This window comes from Melospiza georgiana, chromosome 2 (genome assembly GCF_028018845.1).
Source record: "Melospiza georgiana isolate bMelGeo1 chromosome 2, bMelGeo1.pri, whole genome shotgun sequence".
In the NCBI taxonomy this organism is placed as follows: domain Eukaryota; kingdom Metazoa; phylum Chordata; class Aves; order Passeriformes; family Passerellidae; genus Melospiza; species Melospiza georgiana.
Window position 1 is genome coordinate 30,612,356 of NC_080431.1, and position 23,548 is coordinate 30,635,903.

A 23,548-nucleotide genomic window follows, 5' to 3' on the forward strand; every position below is an offset into this window, starting at 1 on the left:
ACCAAGCCTGATGGACATAATTAATATAGGACTGAAGGGGTTTTGGCTTGATCTGTGGGGAGATTGGGTGTGAGTTCTTTATATTGTTGCTAATCATTTATGATTTCTCTTATTTCATATAGGGACTGCCCTATATTACTAAAAAATCTGTTATCATGATTTGTTCAAGAGATTCCTAGGGGACCATGTTTTAAGTCTTTTGTGTTTGTGTTCCAGAATGCATACACATACATGATGGGGGCATGTGTAATTGTCTTCAGGTTTTTCTCCATTTGTGGAAAGCATGTAAGTATAAATTAGGAACTACAATTACTGCAGTGCTCATATATAGATTAAAGGACTAGATGCAGTGCATCTCTCATGCAAATTCTGTAAGGCTCTGTTTTCTAGGCAAAAAAAAAAAAAATTCAAACACCCAAACAGCAGTCTGCAACTTTACATGCTATATTTAAAATGTCAGGATTTTAAGTAGATTGTGTAATAGTTCTATGGTTATTGGAAAAGCTGAATTTTTCAGAAAACAAAGTGCAGCTGCAATACCACAGCTTTTAAAAATGCTCTCTACAATTCTGAACATACACTGTGCTACTTTCAGCCCTTTCCGTTTCAGCTGAGGTGTGATGGGCATGCTGGTTTTTTATTTTCACTGTGAGACTATTGTATTGGTGGTTGAATGCATCATCTTATTATGATAGTGCTGTCTTTAAAAAGTTTCTTTTTCCAGCGTGCAGGTCTGTGTCTTTTGTCTCAACAATGTATGTCTTGTCACAATAAAGGATTTATATTCCATTTAAAAACAATTTTTTAAAAACAAAGATGTTCTTCTGAAAACACTGGGATGGTGACAAAGCAAGTCACTTCTCAAGTTTACATTTCTTTTGTGTTTGGATTTCTTCTGGTATAATTGAGAGTAGACTGGCAGAATAAGCATAAGCAGAGAACAAACACATTTATTTAACAAGTGGTGACACTGCATTCCCTTGCTATAGAACTACTTAGACTATCCAAATATTTTCTATGAAGTCTGACATATTAAAGTAAATGTGATGAAAAAACTGCTGTACTAGGTTGCCAGGGTTAAGAACAGTAAGTCAAAGGGTTTGTTCATTAAAGATAAAAAGTTTTCCTTAAATCAAACTACACAGAACTTGTTGAGCCTTTGACGTCAAATGAAAAATCCTTGCTTCTCCTATGCAGCCAGACCAAGTGATTGCCGTCAAAGCTTTCTGATTGATTCTAAAGTTTTTTTCAAGGTTTTAACCTAGTCATTTGTACTTTCATGTTACCAGCTGTATCAGTTTCACTAATTTACCCATCCTAATGCAATGCGGTGACTAAAGGTCAGCAGGAATTTGGCATGATTATAAAGAAAAGTAACACCCTCAGTACCATTAAAGGGAATTTTTTATCATATCCAAAGTTTTTAAAAGTGTTAGGACAATCTAGGGCAATAAATTCATCAAGAGTAAAATGTAAAATATACATACATGGAAAAGTAATATCTATTATCAAGGCACACAGCCTATGAAGTTTTCAAAATTATGCTCTCATTTTGTGTTCTTTGGCCAACTTCACAGAATCATAGACTCACAGAATGGTTTGGTTTGGAAGGGACCCTAAAGATCATCTCATTCCAACACCCCTGCCATGGGCAGAGGCACCTGATACTTGACCCAGTTACTCAAAACCCCATTCAACCTGTCCTTGAACATTTCCAGGAATGGAGTGTCCAGAGCTTGTTTGGGCAACTTGTTCCAGTGCCTCACCACCCTCACAATGAATTTCTTCCCAATTCCAAATCTAAACCTCACCTCTTTCAGTTTAAAGCCTCTTACTCTTGTTCAGTCACTATATGCTCTTGGAAAAAGTCCCTCTCCAGCTCTCTTGTCACCCCCACTTAGGTACTGGAAGGCTTCTGGAAGGTTTCCCTGGTCTTTCACAAACTCCCATGAGAAATTACTGGCTTAAAGAAGCTGTACTGATCTTAAGAAAATCTTTTTCTCTGTATGTGAAAGTATTCCTTTAGGTAGGCAGCAGCATCTGTGATTTCTGTCTAACAGTTAGGATCATTTTTAGATAAGCCCAAAGTAGCTTACGCACCACTGTTCATGCAGTGACAATGCTGATACTTCAGGAGAATACTGATCCTGGGATATTATAGTTAAGCTTATGCTGTACCATCACTGTAATATCCTGCACTGTGTTATCCTGTATTACTTTCCCAGGAGCAACATCTTGACCTTGTAAATGAGGAAGATATGCTGATGTCTGTAACAAGTAAAAGCAAACAGTTCAAATCACATTCATAATGTACCATTTTACTGAGCTCATCCACTAATGAATGTGTCTAAAGGATTTGTTGTCAAAATGGCAAGTGCAAGAACTCACGTTTATGTTTTGTCTTTGCTTTCCTGAATGCTGTCATGGATTGCTTTTTCTCTGTCTTTCCAGGTAACACTGAAAATGCTTCTCCTGACTGTGGTTGTCAGCATGTACAAGAGTTTCTTCATCATAGTGGGCATGTTCTTACTGCTTCTTTGTTATGCTTTTGCTGGAGTGGTGTTATTTGGTACAGTGAAATACGGAGAGAACATTAACAGGTACAGTATGGAATTCCCACCTCACAGGGATGTTCTTTAAACAGCCTGAAGAAATCACATCTGCTAGAGAAGTTTATCTGTGGTAAAAAAACAGAACTGCAGATCTGGCTGAAGAGCTCTAAACAGAATTTCTGATAGGAGACACTGAGCCATCTTTCCAGTCTTTGTGCGTTGGACAAATGACACCTGCTCCAACCCAGAGCAGACTGAGAGCTGCTCTTCGTTATGCCAGCTGAAGTGTGATGCAAGCAGTACTGTACTAGCCCACAAGAGGCTGAAACACAGTGTGCCTACTGCATCCTACTGGCATCACCCAGGAACAGGATCCATATAGTGATACAGAAGGGAGGCAGTTCTTTGAATGGCCATTAGCTGGAGATTTCCCAGTCATCATCAGGCTTACAGAAGAAAATGGAGACAGGAAATGGGACCTGGCCTTGAGTTTTCTTTAGTTCTCTGATAAAATGAGCTAAAATACTCAGACCTCTTCTAAGCTGGAGTTCAGTTATTGTATCTTAAGTCATTAAATAAATAATTCAATGGGCTCATTCAAATAATACTGTAATTATTTTTAGTTTAAAATAGAAGAACAGTAGAAAATGGAATTTTTTTTTCTTGCCAACATTTTAATTCTGGGAAGTGAAATGATCTCTCACTCTCAATCTTTCTCTCTCTCTCTTTTTAAAACAGACATGCAAATTTTTCATCAGCTGGCAAGGCTATTACTGTACTCTTCAGGATAGTTACTGGAGAAGACTGGAACAAAATTATGCATGACTGCATGGTAATTACAATACTGCCAGAGATAAGTAGACAAGAAATGAAAGATACCACTCTATCTCAAACTGTTTTCAGTATCATAACTTTGTACAAGGAATGCTGGGCTTGCCTTTATCTCTTCAAGAAAATAATGTTCACTAAACTTCAGAATATGATGCATAAATTGCAGTTCCAGTCTCATACTCACAGAGTAATATTTCATAGAGCTGGGCCATTAGATGATTTAAAACCAAAAATAAGCAGATGGTTTCAAAATCAGAAATGCAGTAAGTCACTTTTTCACTATTATCTCTGCTTTGACTGGGGCAAGGTGTCTTTTCTGATTTACCTTGTCTTTGATTCCTGCACATTGGCTTATTCCATGTGAATGATAGTCTGGATGACCTCAGAATTCCTCCTTGAATCATTATATTTTGCCCAAGTAAATGTTTGTCTGTGCTTTCCATTGCAAGGAAGATCATATGCCTCTCCTTTTTAAAATTAATGAGCTGGGAAGAAACATTTTGAAAATCACTGTGCTTCAAAGCACCAGTTTGTTCCTGTATAATGGCATAATGCACAATGTGCCCTTTATATGGTGGTAAGATCTATGCCCCAGCCTTTTTTGTCATAACTCTCTCTCTTTCCTGGTTTCTGTCTACTAATGGAAGAGAAACAACCTGCCCACAGTAATGCTCACAGTATTATTCCCTAATTGGGAAGCCTTAAAAAATAATAGTCTTAAATATTAGATTGATTATTATAATTTTTTTTTACTTTGTTTTCTTTTGTTTTGAAGGTTCAGCCTCCATTTTGTACACCAGATAACAGCACCTACTGGAAAACAGACTGTGGAAATTACGCTGGTGCTCTCATGTATTTCTGTTCTTTCTATGTCATCATTGCATACATTATGCTAAATTTGCTTGTTGGTAAGTGAAAATAGACATTAATACCAACAAGGTACACCTTGGCATGTAGTATGTTAGATGTGAGGATGTTGTGCTGTTCAGTATGAGGCTACCTTGTACCTTCAGCGTTACCTTGCATGCATATAATGATTTTGATACTTCTTTGGCTAAATCTCAGGAAATCTTTTGGAACAAAGAGATATTTTCTATTTGTAGAGTAGAGTTGCCCTACAGAACACTGTTTTCTCAGCTCTTATATCTTCAGTTAACCTTTGTTCAAACATCATTGGAATTCACTTAATTGATCTTAGATGTTAGATTAGGCATCTCACCAGCATTTAAGATACAGTTTTTAAAAAGCTTTGTGAATATTGGTGTGGCAAGACAGTATATTATGGTTTCAAAATCTTTGTCTTAGCATACAGGCATTTGTTAATATGGAGTTTGCACAACAGAACTAGATGTTACAATGTAACTACAGGATTTCTTTAAGGTGTATATTCTTGTGGTTTTCAGCTATCATTGTGGAGAATTTCTCATTGTTTTACTCAACTGAAGAAGATCAGCTTTTAAGTTATAATGACCTAAGGCATTTTCAAATTATATGGAACATGGTTGATGACAAAAGAGAGGTAAGAAATAATAATTTCTTGATAATAGGAAGAGATACAGTAAATTCCAGTTTTTCTTGAAAAGGAAAATGAGGGAGGAAAAGTGTGACAAAATTCTCTTGAGCAGTTACTGTTCAAATTTGAGATGTGAGCATGATCTAATGTTATTCATGGCCCTTCGGATATTAACTTGTATTCTGTGAAGTGCTTATAATAGCAGTTTTACAAACAAACATACCTATTTATAGGATCAATATAATAGCATCTTTCCTCCCAGCTCCCTGAGAGTTGTTCCCTTGGAAGTCTACAGATTCATATCCATTTTTTGTGCCTGATTTTCAGAAGATCTTTGCTGAGATTCAGCACTGCAAAATTCTTATGGGGAGGCTAATCAAGTATGGGCTGGGTGAGATGAAGTGGACTGAAAACTGTCTGCATAGGCAGGCTCAGAGGGTGAGGGTGGGCAGGAGAGGTTCTAGTTGGATACCAGGAACTCCTTGTATGCCCCAGGGGTCAATATTGGCTCCAGTCCTGTTCAATATCCTCATTTATGACACAGAGTGGCAGAGAGCACCCACAGCACATTTTCTGATGGCAGCAAGCTGGGCAGAGTGGCTGATATGCCACAGAGTCGTGCTGCCATCCAGAGGGACCCTCACAGGCTGGAGAAGTGGGCTCAGAAGCTTCATGAAGTTCAGTTAGGAAAACTGCCATGTCTTGCACCTGGAGAAGAATAAACCAAGGCACAGTACCTGCTTAGGCCGCGCAGCTGGAAAGCAGCTTGGCAGTAAAAGACCTGGGGGCCCCAGTGGACACCAAGCTGAACATGAGCCATCGTTTCCCTTGCAGAAAAGAGGGCCAGTGGTATCCTGGGCAGCATTAGACAAAGTATTGCCGGCAGACCAAGGCAGAGAGGGTCCTTTTGCTCTGCTCAGCACTGGTGAGGCCACAGCTGGAACCCCAGTTTGGTTCTGGGCTCTCCTGTACACAGAGACATGGACATACTGGAGAGAGTCCAACAAAGGGACACAAAGATGATGAAGAGACTGGAGCAGTCTTCTGAGAGGAAAGGCTGAGAAAATTGGCACTGTTCAGCCTGGAGAAGGTTTAGGGTAATCCCATCAATGTGTATAAACACCTGCAGGGAGGGTGCAAAGAGGACAGAGCCAGGCTCAGATCAGGGATGCTCAGTGACAGGGTTGGAGGCAACAGGCACAACCTGAAACATAAGAGCTGCCTCTCAACGTCAGGGAACTGTTTGTCACTGTGATGATGACTGAGTACTGGCCTAGGTTTTCCTAGGGTGTTTGTGGAGTCTCCATCCTTGGAGATATTCAAAGCCATCTGGACCTGATCCTGACTTTAGGAGACCCTGATTAAGCAGAGAGGTGAGACAAGGTGAGGTCCAGAGTTTCCTTCCAACCTCAACCATTCTGTGATTCTGAAATGAGAATAACATCTGGGAGACTGAGCTGCTCAGATGCCCACACAAATTAAATCATAATCTGAATGATTCATGACATCACTGATATTTGAGTGTGAACAACATTATTGTGAAAGTAGTTGGTTGTCTGTAGTTGGCTCATGGCTGTGCTGGAGAGGGAAGCTGCAGCCTGTACTCATGAGGGTAAGAAAGTTCTGAATCCATGGTACCCAGCACTGACAGAATCTCTTTGATGTGGAGAACCTTACAGCAAAAATCGTTCTGATGAGGCTCATTTAACAGAACAAAAGATATTTGAAGATTGTGAATACCACAGTTTTAGAGGGAAGTACACCCAGTTTTAATTTTGTAGCAACAGATAGAAGTTGTCACCAAAAGTGCAGGATGTGCTGCCCCTTAGAGCAGATAACCTTTAAAAAGCCAGTAAACTCTCAACATTCTCTTGCTCATTTAGAGATGCACAGAGAAGGGCACAGGTTTACAACAAATTATAGACATGCCTATGAGTGTTTAAACTATGGTCTAACTTCCATTTTACAGAGGCAGCTCTTTGGGAATATGATTCTAATTACAGATGAATGCAAATGGGGAAACTAAATCCCCAAGCAATTTTGAAAAATTCTGGCAAAATGAACGGCATAGATTCTCATTGTATATGAGTCAAATAATCACAAAGACTTCTGTGAATTTGCTGAAGAACTGGCTGAGTGTGCACATTCTTCAGCAATGAGTTCACAGTGACTTAAATATGCTAGGAGAAATAGTTTTTCTCTCAGTGATCAAGTTGAATGTCTGAGTTGGTTGTGAGATCACAGTAATAATTTACCATCAATTGTGTAATTTAACACAGGGTGTAATCCCTACCTTCCGAGTGAAATTCCTGCTGAGGCTTCTGCGAGGCAGGCTGGAGGTGGATCTCGACAAGGACAAGCTGCTGTTCAAGCACATGTGCTATGAAATGGAGCGGCTCCACAACGGCGGCGATGTCACTTTTCACGACGTGCTCAGGTACACTGAGATTTTCTCCACATTTTTAGAACAGGTATAACAGCCTGTGTTTCTTTCAGGTAGCACTTAGGCTCGGGAGAAGGCAAGACTGGTAGCGAGAGGCACTGTAATTTTAAATGTTTTACAAAAATTAGATTTCCTTTTTTTTTCCCTACAAAAATATTAGTGATGGAAAACACACATCCTAGGGAATCAGATCTAAGTAATTTTAACATTTTCATTGCAGGAGGTTTGTCACAAACTACAGTGACATACTCCTCTTGTATCCCAACTAGTGAAATGTACCTTCAAGTGAAGCAACATGACAGTGAGCCTGACTAGAAATAAAATAGATATGGGAACATTATCCAAGCGTAAACACTTAGGGAGGGAAAAAACCCAAACCATCACAAATGCCCTAATTGCTTACAGTTCAGCAGTTCACCTACTGGAGAGCTGGATGTTAGCAATAAGGTCTTTGTTTTGAGCACAGTAAGTCTCTTCTAGAATCATCTCAGCAATTTTTTTTTTAGCTTCAAATGTGAATTTACTGTGCACACCTGAATTATGTATTTTTGCACCAAGGTCTTAAGTATGAGATTTGATTCTCTAAAAAATGCAAAGACACCAGAATTTAAATATAAATTAATTGTTTTTCTTCCAGCATGCTTTCATATAGGTCCGTTGATATCAGAAAAAGTCTTCAACTGGAAGAGCTGCTTGCCAGGGAGCAACTGGAATATACCATAGAAGAGGAGGTGGCCAAACAGACCATACGAATGTGGCTGAAAAAGTGCTTAAAGCGAATCAGAGCAGTAAGTCAAGCTAAAGCAGTATCTAAATGGTTGCATCAATTGAACTGCTCAACAATGCTGGAATCTGTGTCCCTATGCTTCATTTAATTTGGAGTCATAATAATACTTATTTGAAGTATGTAGCAGTTGCTAACTGAGCAAAAAAAGTTTGTTACAGCTCTACAAAAATAGAGCTGTTTGTTGTGGCTCTACAGTGCTACAAAAATAAGCCTCTTTTGAAGGCAAAACCTATATTCCTTTCCAGACTTTATCTGTCTTTTCAATACAGGAAGATGCATATGCAGAGACCAAAGTCAAAGGAATTAAGAAAAAAAAAATTAGATGGAATTTTATAGGCCTAATCCTTCCTCACATAATGTAATTGTATAATTTCCTTGCCTCTGCTGACAGATGAGAAACCTGTAGATGACTATCCAGATGGAGCCTGTATTAAGATAAATCATTTGAGTGAGCCATTACAGTTACTGTGTGTGCACATGAGCAGTGTCTACATGGAAAGCAGGTGTATGGACCAAGTCACAACGTGGTTGCATTGATGACTGATTTTTCAGCTAGTATGAGTCTGACTCCAGGTTTTAACATATATATTTTTTTGTTTTTATAAAAAATTACTTCTTGTGATAGAGGATTTTCCATAGTGATTTGTCATCATGGCATCTGTCTTCTGTTTGTAAATTTATACAAATACTTAGCTGGATATTTTGAATATGATGTACATTCCAGCTGAAACATCAGGGTCCAATGATACATAGTTTCATTTTGATTTCATCTCTGTGATAATAATGGCAGTAAATTTAATCTCAGCTCTCAGTTCTGGGTTTGTTCAACTCTGTTGTTCATTTCATTATGATACCAAACTACACTATGATAAAGTAAATATGCTATTCATTTCACTCTAATAATATGGTTCAGATCATTTCACATTCTATGAACCTTTTATAAACTGAATGTAATTATGGAAGTTAAGATATATTGAAATTCTCTTGTTATTCTCTAAGTCTCCCTAGAGGGATCATGTGAAAATTACCCAGGAAAGTGAAACCCTTCCTAAGTGCTGTTTATTTTAATTTAAAAGAAAATTAGATTGTAAAATTGTAATGGTAGTAGGTTTGTTTTTCTATTTGTACTGTATATCTATATTTAGTCCCAAGGTTTTCACTACTATTTTATTCAGTTTTATTGACAGCTCTCTCCAAAGCCTATGAAAGAAATCAGAATTTTTTCATTACATTCATGTAGTTCCCTATGAATCTATGTAATTCCCTGTGAATCTCTATCAATTTCCTCATTTCTTTTTCTTTGCAAGAAATTTTAAATGATAAATTCAAAACTTTGTATGCGTTTAAACTCTTTGTATGTGTTTAAAGGTTTAAATCAAGGATTGAGCAATGTGCCTTCCACTTAATGTAGTTCATAAATTTCATCCTCTATTCCCTAAAGGTTAGAAATATGCTAGAATTCACTTTATTTAAATAGCAACACATCTAATAGCAATCCATCTAATACATGGATCTTTATTGATGCACCTGGAATTTGCAGTTGGTGCTCACTGTTCAGTTAAATATTTGGAATACTGTTTTTTTAAAAAATCAAACACTTTGGTGTGACAGAGCAATGAGAACATTTCCTTCATCACCTACTGTACCTTGACAGAAACAGCAGCAGTCGTGCAGCATTATCCACAGCCTGCGAGAGAGCCAACAGCAGGAGCTGAGCCGGTTTCTGAATCCTCCCAGCATTGAGACAACACAGCCAAGTGAAGATATGAATGCTCTTAATCAAGATAACAGTGCACAGCCAGAGGTATGTTATCCAGAAAACTATCAACCACTCATAATAAATTCAGAAAACTTCCATATTTCTTATTTGTTCTTTTTTAAACACCCTTTTAACTGAAAAAAATATTAAAAAATAATACTTTGTTTTGTTTCAGTCTTTGCCATCAGATGCTCTAAGGCAAGATGTTCTAAGGCAGAAATTCCCCAACATATTTAGCTGTCTAGCTATCATAAAGGGCAATCTCAGCTGTACAACTCTGTCAGCCCCAGCTTTCAGCTCTTGCATGAGCTGTGTGCAGGCTTAGAGACGTGAAGCTTTCCAGTTCAGGCATTCTGAAGTAGTGTTTACACTGAGAGGGAGAACACTGGGCATGCTGGGACCTCTGAGCAGAATAGGAAATATAGAAGGTACAACATAAGGGCTTTCCACAATGGTTGTAGTAGGCTGAGAATAATTTCATACCCTTCAACAGGACAAATGCCTTTGGGAGCCCACATGACCTTTCTGCTTTTGTGTGTTAGTAATAGTTTTCTGAGGTATTAAAGAGCAGAAAGCATGCTGCCCTAACCAATGGCAATATGTTTTGTTTGTATTCACTGATAAAGCTTGAAACAGAATAGAAAGGTATCCCTTCTAGGGTTACCTAGGGGAGCTATAACTGAGATTCCTTTTTCTCTGTCCAGACAAGTAGCCAGCAGCAGCTCCTCAGCCCGACACTTTCTGACAGAGGTGGCTATAGACAAGATGCTGGGGATGCTGGGAAACCTCAGCGGAAATTTGGACAGTGGCGCTTGCCATCAGGTAAGTGAAAAAGGTTTATCAGTAAAGTCCCCACATGCAAAATTGCTGTTGTGCAATAACAAGGCCAAGAAAGGCTTCATGATTCACAATTCTCCCTCCTGGCTGCTGCTTGCACCCACATCAGGGCTTTCCTGTCCTCATGCCTGTTGGAATAAAGCAGTTTCTTCCTTTCTTCACAATTCAGAAAGTTTGGAGGATGGGCTCAAGCATTGCCCTGTGAAGTGGTTACATTTTTTACTTTTTCATACATTGGCTCAGGACCTTTTACATCAGTCAGTCCTATTCTGAATCAGAGTGCTGCCCTCAAAGGCTACCACTGTTCAGACCCTGATCATATCTAAGTGGAAGCAGGAGGGACAGTAATGCTGTTCTGTGGACTACCATTGACCCTATTTTTGTTGCCAGTGTACTTGTCCAAGAAACAGGATAGTTTAATAGAAAGCTTTCAATCCATGACTTCATTTAAATATCACTGAGCAGCAAAGATCAACATTTTGTTGGAAAAGAGAGAAAGAGTGAGAAGAGGAAACATGCTAAGGAGGAGTCATACTCCTGTAGTCAACTGCACAGGTTTTACAAGTGAGAAATCTTAAAAAAAATGAATAGCTAAGGATTTTCTTTCTTAGCACTGATCTGGTCTGTGTCAGTTTTGAACATTCCTCAGTGGATAGTCCTAAAAAAGAGGGTCATTTCCATGCCAAATATTATAAGTAGTCAGCCTCCAGTCCAGCAAAGACAGGTATTTAAGATCATGAATAGCATAATTAAGATCAGTTGTGGGGCTTATATACTTAGACATGTGCCATACCAGCAACCTGTACCTGTTTCAACCCCTAGGCCATTGTAAAGTATCACTTTCTAGATGTAGCTGCCAATCCTAAAAGCATCTCCCCACCCCCCCTTCTTCACATTTACTACTTTCACTGTTTTGCCAGCAGCTTAGCTCATGTAAGTTCTGCCTAAATCATTTAGGTTGCAATTAGCTGGATAAGAAGAGATCTTTTGCATCAGTTATCCCAGCAGAAGGAAATGAGGCACTGCTCAGTTAAACTGCTCTGCCAGCAGATTAGTGGGAGCAGTGGGAACATCTGGAGCTGGGAAAACAAACAAACAAGCAAATTAGAACAAAGCCCTACCCTCTCTGAACTAAATCAGTTTAAAGGTTCCCTAGTCTAGCTAGATATCTATACCTGAATTCTAAGCAAAAATGTTCAAGAAGCAGATCTCTAATACAGAACTTACTGAATTTTCTGTTTAATTTCCTAGCCCCCAAGCCAATAAGCCATTCAGTATCTTCAGTCAACCTCCGTTTTGGTGGACGTTCAACTATGAAATCTGTTGCATGCAAAATGAATCCTATGTCTGATGCTGCTTCCTGTGGATCAGAAGTCAAGAAATGGTGGACAAGACAATTAACTGTGGAGAGTGATGAGAGTGGAGAGGACCTTCTTGATATCTGAGAAGCATTTAAGTAATTTCAGTCACAATCTAATTTTCTAAGCTGAATTAAAGATGCTGTGATGTATGATTTCTTTAAAATCAATGTCATAAATTTTCTCTTACGCTTATCCTCCTGTCATATGAAGTGTAGCCCACACTTCTGTGTTAGAATTGACTTCTGTAGGTACTAACTGTACTCGAAGAAACTTGTATACTATAGCAGTACTAACAAAGCCAGAAAGACTATAATGCCTTTAGCAGACAGAGCATTGAAAGGTGTCATGTGTTCTGTAAAATCATAGTGAAAATTTGATATACACACCTCTGCGCTTTCCTTCAACCTTTACCATACTTTAAAGTGGCAACACTTTACAATACAGGGGTAATGTATTTCTTCTCGCTTTGTTTTCCTAACTTAGTAACATTTCTTTAGAAAAATTTTATTATTCACAAATGACCTGAAGAGGTCAGCACTGACTTCATGTTCAAGGGAAGTATTTTTACTAAGTACAGATACTGAATTACAATTCTAAGCTTTCACTGGACCTTTTTTAAAATATGCAAGATACAGGATTACTTATTTTAAAAATAGAAGGTGAAGAATTGGCTTTTAAAATGTAAATATCTTTGAGGTTTGGTTAATTATGCAAAGAGCTTGATTTTCATAGAGAAAATGGGGTGGGGGGAAGGAAAAAAATACATTAAAAACTGTGCATTTAGGCATCCAGCAGAAGATTTTCACATGCAAAACATGGGTTTATGCTTCATTTTCAGCATATACTGGCTACATATATGTGTGGTGTCATTATTCTTCTTTTAATTGGGTCCCATTTTTCTTGTGTACTCCTAAGGATTTCTTCTTGTCTGTGATAAAAATTAGCATGTTGGCGATTCTAATTACAAAGTAATATTGTATGTCTTTAAAAATACATTCAGTTTTGACTGCATAGGTAGAATTTTACTTACCCATGTTACTGCTCATGCTGCAGGCCTGCAAAGGTGAGGCATGGCACTGTGCTGTGGCTGAGTACCTTTGTCCCTTTCATCCCAGCACATCATGTTTGGCATGTTGGCCTTCAGTTGTTTCACAAGGCACCAGTAGCCCTACATTATTGCCAGTGAAAAGCAGCTCTGCTTTCATAAAAGCTTTTCCAGTGAAAGGCCAATGCTGTACGGACATGGAGGCAGAGAAGGAGAGCCGCAAAACACAACCATGTTCGCTAGTTCCCAAATCTAAGGCTGTCAAAAAATGTGGGGTAAAATTGTGCCCTTCCCTCAGGGAAGAACTAAGAGGTTGCAGATTTTGTTGCTTGGCCCCTGACTAGGTTTTTAGCAGAGCTGGGACCTTTCTGTTACCATTGTTTCCTATGGAAATGATAGTTTGCTCTAACATGGCCTGATGTGAGATCTTGTAAGAGGCTCACAGTTTATCTACATCACCACTTCAAAAATATATCCTTTCAAAAACAGACAAAAGCCAGTATTTTGAAATTTTTTCTGGCCAAGATATTAATCTAAAATGGTCAGAATATAACAGTGAAAACACACAGATGCCTTCACCAAAAATGCAAAATTAGTTTTGACTACGAAATACAGCTTTCTTGGCATCTGTCTGTGTTTTTTCCCATTGTATGGTTGAACATTGTTTAGATTTTTTTTTTCTAGAATAATGGTATTGAACTTATCTGTATTTTGTGGGGGGTTTATGTGTTTTGAGGTATATTTAAGTTTAAATCTAGTCAGTTGTAACTCTGTGGTAAAAGAATATGTGCATTCTCTTGTTTAATAGATCATGAACCATCAACAAAACTTCATATGCAAATCCATTACTTTGTTCTGTTTTGTGCTTGTTTAAGTTGAGTTTTTGTATATATAACAGGAAGACAAATATTGGATTTATAAAAGAGAGTATCTCTGACAGTTCAATAATACATTGAACTGCAGATCATTCTTGCTGCAAGCCTTCTTTTTAAAAAATCTGGCAAACATTTTTTCCTTGCCTTACAGTACACTGTCAATAAAAGTGAGTTGCTTTAAGCAATATTCCTCCCTCTGGTTTTCGTTGTAACTGCATTGGCTGTATGTGGCTCATCCATGATAATGCTGCATAGTAACAATCTCTGTGGTTTGTACAGGATTATGTAGAGGTGCTTTCAAACTCTTGCAATTGAGGGGCTTTGGTTTTTTCACTCCAGCAACTGACCTCATCAGTACTACCACAAGGGGTCTCAGTCAAAAGATAGCACTAAATAGGACTGTTCATTATGTATTTTTATTCAACCCACTTTTTCTTCGCTTCAGAGCCTGGATATGTGTGTGTATGCGTGTGTGAGGGTGCATGCACCATTTTACTTTTGCAAACAGAGGAAGTGGAATGAAGTTATGAAGGTATTAAAATAATATATACACAGTCACACAAGCAACCAGTTAAAGGTAAAAACCTCCCTTGCACAGCAATGCCAACATAACTAAAGAGGGTCATACTCTGCAGCAGAGAAACCAATGCACGTTTGTACATGAAGGTGAAAAGCAGAGAAGAGAGCTGAAGAATGACTGGAGTTCAAAGAGGTTGCACCAACAATACAGAGACACAAAAAGGAAACAGTGTGTCAGGAAGTCAGAGAGTCCAGACAGCCTTAGAGAAAAGCCTTAGGAATAGATCCTAAGCAAAGGTAAACAAAAAATTGCTCAGGGAATATTACTACCTGCAGAGTCACCCTATACAAATGAAAAAGGATGTTGTTTAGACTTCTTTTCATCCAATAAGAAAGATCTGTTTCATAGGAAGCAAGCTATAAAAGTGTTCATGGCTTTGTTGGACAAAAAGAGTAGTGCATATTGTCAGTGCTCAAATAAAAACCTGCTTGTGGGAAGTCTGAGAACACGCAGCAAAGATGTATGTCAATATCATTCCAAAGTCAGGTCAGATTTCAGACAATCACTTTTTTAATGAAGGAACTAATAACCTGAAACCATCTGCTTTTGGAAGACATCCAACTGAATTAAGAACTGAAAACATAAAGTATGCGTTTACAACCTGAAAATACCATCTTTGTTTTAACTAATGTGGAGCAATCAGGCTTAAACATCTTCAAAATAACATTACATTCAGAATTGTCTGCATTCAGGGACCAGTATCACAGCTTCTGAGAAGCCAAAGAAGATTAAATGCCAAGAGCAAGTGAATAAATTTGTGAGAATAATCTATTTTGTTCTCTTCTTTTATTCACAACATGCCCATGCAGATTAGAGTCCCATGAATAACTGAAGTAGAAGAGTTTGCACTGTTGTAAGAGTGCATTTGGAGGACCAGCAAGCAACTTCCCATCCAAAGTGCCCATTCCTTCTGCAATACTTCCACATCTGAAAACAAACACTGGCCTGAGTTGTCAATCAAAATTTCCAATAGGATTATCTCAGTCTCCCTGAATCTGGCTTTCAGAGGCTGAATTCATTCCTGCTATTGAAGGCAATTTAGTCACACCACAGATGAGCTTGCCACAATGCATAGGCTGGTGCTGGGAAGTTGGCTGCCCTGGTTTGTTCAATTGCTCTGAAACACAAAGGCAGCCTCACTAGAATTCAATTAACCTTCCTCTTCATCCCAAGGGCGCTGGTGTCAGACCCCATTAGCAGCTGTTGCCCATTGTTCTCAATGAAGACCCTCTAAGCATGAAGTTATTAACCCATCAGTGAGCTATGTGTATGGGCAGTGGCACTTTATCCCCCTTCCACAGGTTCCTGTCTCAGATGCTTATTCCAGTACCCTTAACTGTTTCATACTTTTACCTGACTTGCATGTCTGCCCTTGGGAATTTGGGTGAATTACCTGAGCACCTACAAAAGTGTGTTTCATACATAGGTGTCCTACTGGAAACACAAGAAATGTCTTTAGTACTTGTAGAGAAGGGAGAAGAAACCCCCAAACATTATCCATCAACCTGAGGAGCTGTTGGCATCAGCCTTTTCTTCTTTCTGAATTCGGGCATCAACCAAAAGTGGCACAAGCCTCCAGTGTCTCAGTGGGAGTTACTTTATTTTGCTGAGGTTGGAAACCAACTGATTTATACCAGCAGATATCAGTGTGTCTTACAGACGGGCAGTCAGATTCTGACTGGGTCCTCCACATATTGGAAGTCACTCTGGTGGGATTGCTGTTGGTAAGTACATCTTCCCCCAAAGGTGGAAGAGAGTTGGTTGGTGAGTTCGTTGGCAGAGAAGCTGGTTGCTACATCCTCTCTTATGCCTTGTTTTCTGGTTTTGTTTTATGTTTTGCTGTCCAATTTCATGTAGGGTGAACAGTGTCTATGCATATTCTCCATTCTCAGCATGTCCTCCCAAGAAATGAGGAATTCAACCGTTATGATTTCACTGTAATGTATACAATGCCAGTTTATAAGAGTAGTAAGTATTTCTTTTTTCTCTCAGCACCTATCCTATAGAACTACATGTTCTACAGATCAAGTCATTTCTCCTCTCAGATTTTCTAAATACATACTGCCTGGGGAATCAGATCACTGTACATTTAAAAAGAGGGAGAAATAAAAGAGAAAAAAAAAGAAAGAAAAAAGAAAAAGAAAAAAAAAAGAAAAGGAAAAAGGGAAAGAAAAAAGGAAAAAAGGAAAAAAGAAAAGACAAAGTAGTTACCTGAGCATTGGGTTTTAGGTGGGGGCGGGGCGGGGATTCCCTTTTTTATTTTAGCAGTTATTTAAAAATAAATAAATCTCTGCTTCTGTGTAAAGATAAGCTTCTTGGTTGTTCTGACCAATCAAAGAAAACAAAGTTTTCCTGTTTTTCTTAATGTCTCTGTTTTTCAAATGCACCTGCTTTGAAATGAAGAATTTTCACTTTTTGTATCTACTTTTAGTTTTTAAATCTCATTGAAACCTATTTCCTCTATTTGACTAAAAATTATTAATACTTTTGTTATGAAAAACTAATATTCCCCATACATTTTTATCATGCATAAAAAGTCACCCAATTTCTTTTTTTAAATCGCCCAGGAAAAGGTTCATCCGGCTGAAAAACTGGTCATGACCCAGGAATGTGAGCTTCCATCCCAGACAGCAAACCATATCCTGGGCTGCACCAAATGCAGTGTGACCAGCAGGCAGAGGGAGGGGATTCTCCGTCTCCACTCTGCTCTGTTGAGATCCCACCTGGAGTGCTGTGTCCAGCTCTGAGGTTCCTGATGCAAACAAGATCTCTTAGATATTCCTGACACAAACGTGGATCTCTTAGAGCAGATCCAGAGAAGGCCACAAAGATGATCAGAGGGCTGGAGCACTTCTCCTAAGAAGACAGCTGGGGCTGTTCAGCCTGAGGAAGAGAAGGCTCAGGGGACACTTTATAGCATCTTCCAGTACCTAAAGGAGGATGGTAAGTAAGGCAGAGAGACATTTTATCAAGGCCTGTAGTGACAAGACAAGGGTTAAATGGCCTTAAACTGAAAGTGGGTAGATTTAAATTGGATATTAGCAAGAAGTTATTGACTTTGAGGGTGGTGAGGAACTGGAACAGGTTGCCCCAAGAAGTTGTGGATTCCCCATCTCTGGGAGTCTTCAAGGCCAGGATGGATCAGGCTTTCAGCAACTTGGTCTGGTGGAAAGTGTCTCTGCCTATAATAAAGGGCTTGAACTAGATCATGTTTTAAGATCCCTCCAAGTCAAATCACTCATCCCAATTCCTTCTCAACTGCCTTCCAAGTCCTCCAGTGTGACCAGACACTTGGTGGTGAGTTTTAAAGTGCTTGTAGGCTGTAGGCACTGCTGACCCTGGCCACCCAGCTGTAGGAGACAACCGCTTCCTTATCAAAGCTGGTAGATGCAGCTGGGCCTCTGCCCTCCATGACAAAACTCTGCTTTTTCACTGTACCCACAGTGGGGAGGAGTTAAAGCTCTAAAAATGTCATCAGTGGATGAGAAGATGCAGGTCCCCTCAGGCTGCTCTGCAAGGGCAGGGTCACCTCTGTCCCCATGGTGCTTGGGCAGCCAAGACCAGCCAACAGACACAGAAAGGCTTGCCTAAGCTTTCTTGCCAACACTTTCACATCAGTGATACTAGGTCTATAATTTATCCCCTCCTATGCTGCAGACAATCCTGAGGGTGTGATCCTGTAACCAGTTTGGTTGCTGCAATTGAGAAGAAGTCAAATGCAGTTGTTGGGCTCCAGCTCTTCCACCAGAAAGTACAATGCTCTGAACTTGACCAGTTTACTCTTCCCCCCAGTTGCTTCTTCTGAGCTCTGTCAAATGCTCCAGATTTAAAAATCCAGGTATTAAAACCTCCATCTTAATTGCATCAGCAACAGAAAGGATATTTATCTGATGCTGGCCTACAGATGTATTTCAGCTTCATATGCATTCATCAATTCAGTGTGGATCTGTAAGGGATTATCTACGTGAGGAAGTTGCACTAGCTTAAATTTAACCTGTTATTGCAAATTGATTTCTCTAAATCACTTTAAATACCTGTGGAAATGCTTATTTCAGTTTAAAGATTTTTTTTTATATTGATCTGTGTTTAAACCCAAATAACCTTGCTTTTATTGTAATGGTAAGACTGCTCCCACAGGTTTACACGTCAGCCCTCTTAATACTTGCACCTTTAATTATGTGGTGCTAAGTCCTTTGAGTGGAGGAGGCCCTTCTTATGGTCTCTGGCAGCAGCTGAGATGATAACGGGAAGCTGTCTCAGGAGCAACTGCCTCCCTGCTGCCTGAGCATCCATGGAACCCAGTGCCAGGGCAGCCCTGGCTCTGCCATGTGACACTCCAACCAATTTCCACAAGATATTGTTGGGCATTTTGGGAAAATTTACACCAAGAACCACCCATGAGGAGTCATTTCAGATGAGTCTGTGTTGGCTATGACCCCCTCCACCTCATGCAGTCCTTGGATGGGGTGTGAGCAGCTCTTTAACCCCCAATATTTCTACAAGCCTTCCTGCCACGGCACAGCACATGCAGGCCATCCCCAGTTTCACACTATGGCTGCTGAGATACATTCCTTGCCTTATCCCAGGTGACTGAGCTGAACAAAGCACATGTCTATACACCAACAGTCAACTTAGGCTCGGATTGATTTGGCCAAACCCTTTCTATTTTCAAGTAAATCAGTGTTTTTCATCAGGAGAAGGTTTTTGTACAATCTTTAAGACCTGTTTTCTGAGCTAATCCAACTACAGCATTTTAATATATAATCAGTTATAATCAAACATTATATTCCCCTGGAGATGGACAGTCAGAGTTGCCAAAAAAGGACCATTTCAACAACTTCTAATAGCTGAGCCTTCTACCAAGGTATGACAGAACTATGACAAATGTAAAGTCTTTTTTAACACTAGAGGGCTGGTGTTACTTTACACTGGTCTCTACACACATTCACACAAGGTAAAGTAGCTTGATCCTCATTGTGGTAGTGGTTTAATATTCGTTTAATTATTTTGGTTTGTAGAATGTTTAGATGCTGCAGTGACATGATATTTCTACCATCATTATACAGCAAGGGACCTTCCATTAACCTTATAGTACTTCTAAAAACACTGCTTGATTTTGTTTGTGGAGGCATGACTTTTTTTGGAAACCAATGACATTTGAATTCCCATTTGTATATGATTTGCACAGAAGTTGTAATAGAAGATTGAGTTAGCAACAGCATTCCATTTTCTGTATCTCCAGTGACTATGATATTTGCATGTCAGATGGAATGCAGTTTAAATTTGCATATCAATTCTCAGGGAAATTCAGGAGTGAGGCCATTTTCAAAATCCAGATACTAAAGCTGAAGAAATGGATGCCAAAAGCCTTATGCCACAAGATAAATACATGTTTCACTTCTTGGACACAGAAATTCTGCTCAATAATTTGAAGAGTGATGCCTGCTTTTCATGATGCCTGTTTTTGTTTCTGGATTTTCTTTGCCTGGCTGCAAGTATTCACATATGTTTACTTACAAGCTATGGTTAGATGAGAAATACTATAACAGATTATATTTGTTGATGGATATTTAATCATTTTGGGAAATATTTGAAAGTACAGCTTGCTTTCTGTGCTTCATCAAGAAAACAGTGAGTGCTTGGGGTAATTTTTCTGTAACAATTTTTACATTAAGAGGAAGAGAGGGGGAAGAAAAGCACAGAATGGTGCACAATGTCCACTAAAACAGCATGAAGTTTCCCTGCACCTGCAGTCAGCCCATGGTGTTCCTCCTAATGGACAGATGCAATGGACTTTGGACTAATGTGCTTCATTTCCTCTTCAGATGCCCACATGTGCAGCTCCCAGCTGTGTGCAGTGACTTGTCCAGTTCTGGTTCACCCACATTTAGTTACATATTCACATCTTCACTTCTAATTACATTCTGGGCTTCCTCCTCAAGGGTTCAGCTAACATGAACCACAAGACTTCCTGCAATATCAAAACATTTCCCAGATAAACTCTCAACAAGGGATTGGTCAGGTCGAACTGTGCATGAATTTAATTTGAAAACTCCAGTGTACATCTGCATCTGGAAATTGCTGCAAGTGCCCTGCAAGGTGGTGCCCAGGAAGCAGCCCACAACCTGTGAGCACACAAGGCACTGCTACCTTCCAGTGAGGGCAGGTTTGCTCTTGTGATTGTCTTTCACATTTGGCATCACAGTTAAACACTGCCTGCATTGCTCAGCTTTTGTGTGCTGGGGAAGAGAGAGAGAGAGAGCTTTTACTTTCCTGCATGTGGTGGAATACCTACCAGCAGGAAATGTAATCTGGAGCCCAAATCAGTGTATAAAACTTCTATTGTTTCTTTCCATTTCCAACATTTAGTTGGGAAGGAAGAGCTGAGGGTCAGCCCATGTGGAGCAATTGCTGGAAATTTCTGTGATCATTCTGTTGATAAATGCAAGCAGGCTGCAGCAAAGTTTGAGTTGTGCAGTGGTAAGAAGATTGAGGAAGCAAAGGCACAGAGGAAAGATGAAGGAGAGAAAGGTCATAGAATCACAGAATGGTTTGGGTTGAAAGGAACATTGAAGATCATCTAGTTCAATGCCACCAGACATGGCAGGGACACCTTCCACTAGATGAGGTTGCTCAAAGCCCCATCACACCTGGTCTTTAACACATCCAGGGATGACGTGTCCACAGTGTCTCGGGGCAACCTGTTCCCGAGCATCACTTTCCTCAGCCCACAAAGAAGAAGATGAGGAGGGTTTGGATGGTTTTATTCCTGAGTGTGTCTACTTAAGAAAGCCCTGCAATGGCTGCAAATCCTAAAGCTGTGCAATGGACAGCAGCAAAGGTAGGATGCATAAAATAATTTTTCAGGAGATCTTTACAGAGCTTTCCTGCAGATTTTAGCTGTCTCTCCATCTTTTGAAGTGAACAGGCAGGGCCTTGCAGGAGCCTGCTGTTGCTCTGTCATTACTCACTGGTATTTAGCTGGCGTGGGGGCTGGTCCTTGAGGCACCAGCAATGTCACAGTAGCAGGGGTGCAGCTGTGAAAGGGGAACCCAACTCAAGGGTCATTGTGGTAGCCCCTGGGCTTTGGGGTCATTTGCGGAGGACATGGGACCATACTGGGACCAGAGTCACGCATGGTAGTAGGGGTGAGTTTGCACATCAGCAGTGCAAGGCTTGCTAATCAGGCACAACCATTGCCTCAGATGTGTCTCTGGTAACTTCTGTTTAAAATCATAGGGAACCACTCAGGAAGACAGGTCGTGCCACTGTTTATCACTGTGCTGTCCCCAAAGCTGAGGTGTGGAAATAAGAGGGAAACATATGTTCTCCAGGCAGGAGAAAAGCAACCTGCAAAGCTGTATCGTCTCTGTGCCAAGTCAGCTCTATAATTGGCACAAAGATTATCTTCACTAACACCTGCAAGTGAGTGCATAGTGCACTGCAAAATTAATAGTCAGAGGGAGAATTAATTCCTTAGAGCACAAAGGGAAAACATTTCCTCTTGTAGATGATGGTGTATCAGGTATTTCAGGCTGCTTGAAAGCTAAGGGCATTACTGGAACCAAGAACCAGAACTGTGACACCCTGCTTTATTTCAGGTGTGAATCTGTTCAATAGAAGTGCCTCAAACAAAGGAATCTGGCTGAAGCTGCACAAGCTTGTCAGCATGGAGAATTAGTCAAGATTAGTCAGGTGAGAAGGAGTGATACACAAGAACCACTGAAAATGAGTCTGGGATATGTGGAGATAGTGGAAAAGATGAGGTTGGTCTCTCTTGAAGCTTTTCTGTTACAGAGCAATGGGTGAAAGATGTAGAAAGTAAAAGCAGCAATTCTCTAACTGAAGGTGCTTTCTGCTGTCTCAAACATGTGTCATACATGTTTCCCCCCTTGTTTTTCACAGCAGGGTGAAACAAGAACCATAGACTTATGGAATCATGGAGTGGTTTGGTTTGGAAGGGACATGGGCAGGAACACCTTTCATTAGGCCAGGTTGCTCAAAGGCCATCCAACAATGAACCATCCAGGGATGGGGCATCCACAACTGCTCTGGGTAACCTGCTCCAGTGCCACATCACTGAATTCCTTCCAGATATCTAATTTATACCTACTCTCTTTCAGTTTAAGGCCATCACCTTCATTCAGTCACTTAACACCTTCCCAAAGAGGGCTGCTCTGTTCCTGGAAAGCTATATCAGTAAATCACAGGAAAGCATACACAAGTTTTACCTCTTTTCCCAAAACATGCAAAATTACACCTTACCAGCAGTATAAGTTTCCAGGAAGGCTCTTGGAAGGGCTTGTGTTTCACATTTCTTCCTTTATTTCTTTTTTTCCTCAGCTGCTACCTCACCCCAAGGAGCAGCATTGTGTAGCAGAGCACCTGTGCCCAGGGTGTGTTGGAGGCTGGGTCCCAGCACACACAGGCCCCACTGTCCCAGGAGTGGATGAGTGGCAGCCCCACCTTCTGCAGGAGCTCTGCCCCAGGGACTGCACCTTGGAGCCCTTTTCAGGAGGCATCTGGACTCTGCCCAGCTCCAGCTGGTGCCGAATTACTCAGGACCTAATTACAACAACCTGGTGACAGCCCAGTGAGAGGAGTTCCTCATTAAACGTGATGGTCTGGATGCCATGGCTGGCACAGCAAACTCTTAAATGGTTATTGCTGGGAACAGCTAGTGCATACCAGGGGAAAGATCACTATAAATGTGCTATTTCTTACATTCCTTCTCCAAGCATCTGTCATTGCTCTCTGCCAAAGACAGGGTATTGGATCTTTAGATTGGCTCAGTGAAGCTAATCTTCTGGTTTTATTGTTACGTCTGTAGCAGCAATGACAAGAAAAACTTTAAATACTTGAGTGGGAAAAATCCTTCAGTAGTATTTGTGACTTTTTTTGGTCTTCTGAAGTAGTAAGCAATACACAGGAGATGCAACAGTTTTGATAAGAACCATCCTACTGG

General features: G+C 40.1%; 1 protein-coding gene across 4 annotated transcripts in view; it reads left to right on the plus strand.

The window, feature by feature from the left end:
- The window catches only part of NALCN (sodium leak channel, non-selective), a 223,576-nt gene extending 209,386 nt beyond the window's left edge, over window positions 1–14,190 (plus strand). For all 4 annotated transcript variants that reach the window (XM_058043866.1, XM_058043893.1, XM_058043875.1 and 1 more), the window contains 10 exons: window positions 217–285; window positions 2,452–2,600; window positions 3,291–3,384; window positions 4,159–4,291; window positions 4,787–4,902; window positions 7,176–7,333; window positions 7,977–8,127; window positions 9,781–9,930; window positions 10,590–10,707; window positions 11,974–14,190. In XM_058043866.1, the coding sequence (XP_057899849.1) occupies window positions 217–285; window positions 2,452–2,600; window positions 3,291–3,384; window positions 4,159–4,291; window positions 4,787–4,902; window positions 7,176–7,333; window positions 7,977–8,127; window positions 9,781–9,930; window positions 10,590–10,707; window positions 11,974–12,167 (1,332 nt within the window). In that variant the 3' untranslated portion in view covers window positions 12,168–14,190. The remainder of the gene's footprint in view (window positions 1–216; window positions 286–2,451; window positions 2,601–3,290; window positions 3,385–4,158; window positions 4,292–4,786; window positions 4,903–7,175; window positions 7,334–7,976; window positions 8,128–9,780; window positions 9,931–10,589; window positions 10,708–11,973) is intronic.
- Window positions 14,191–23,548: the final 9,358 nt, after the last annotated feature.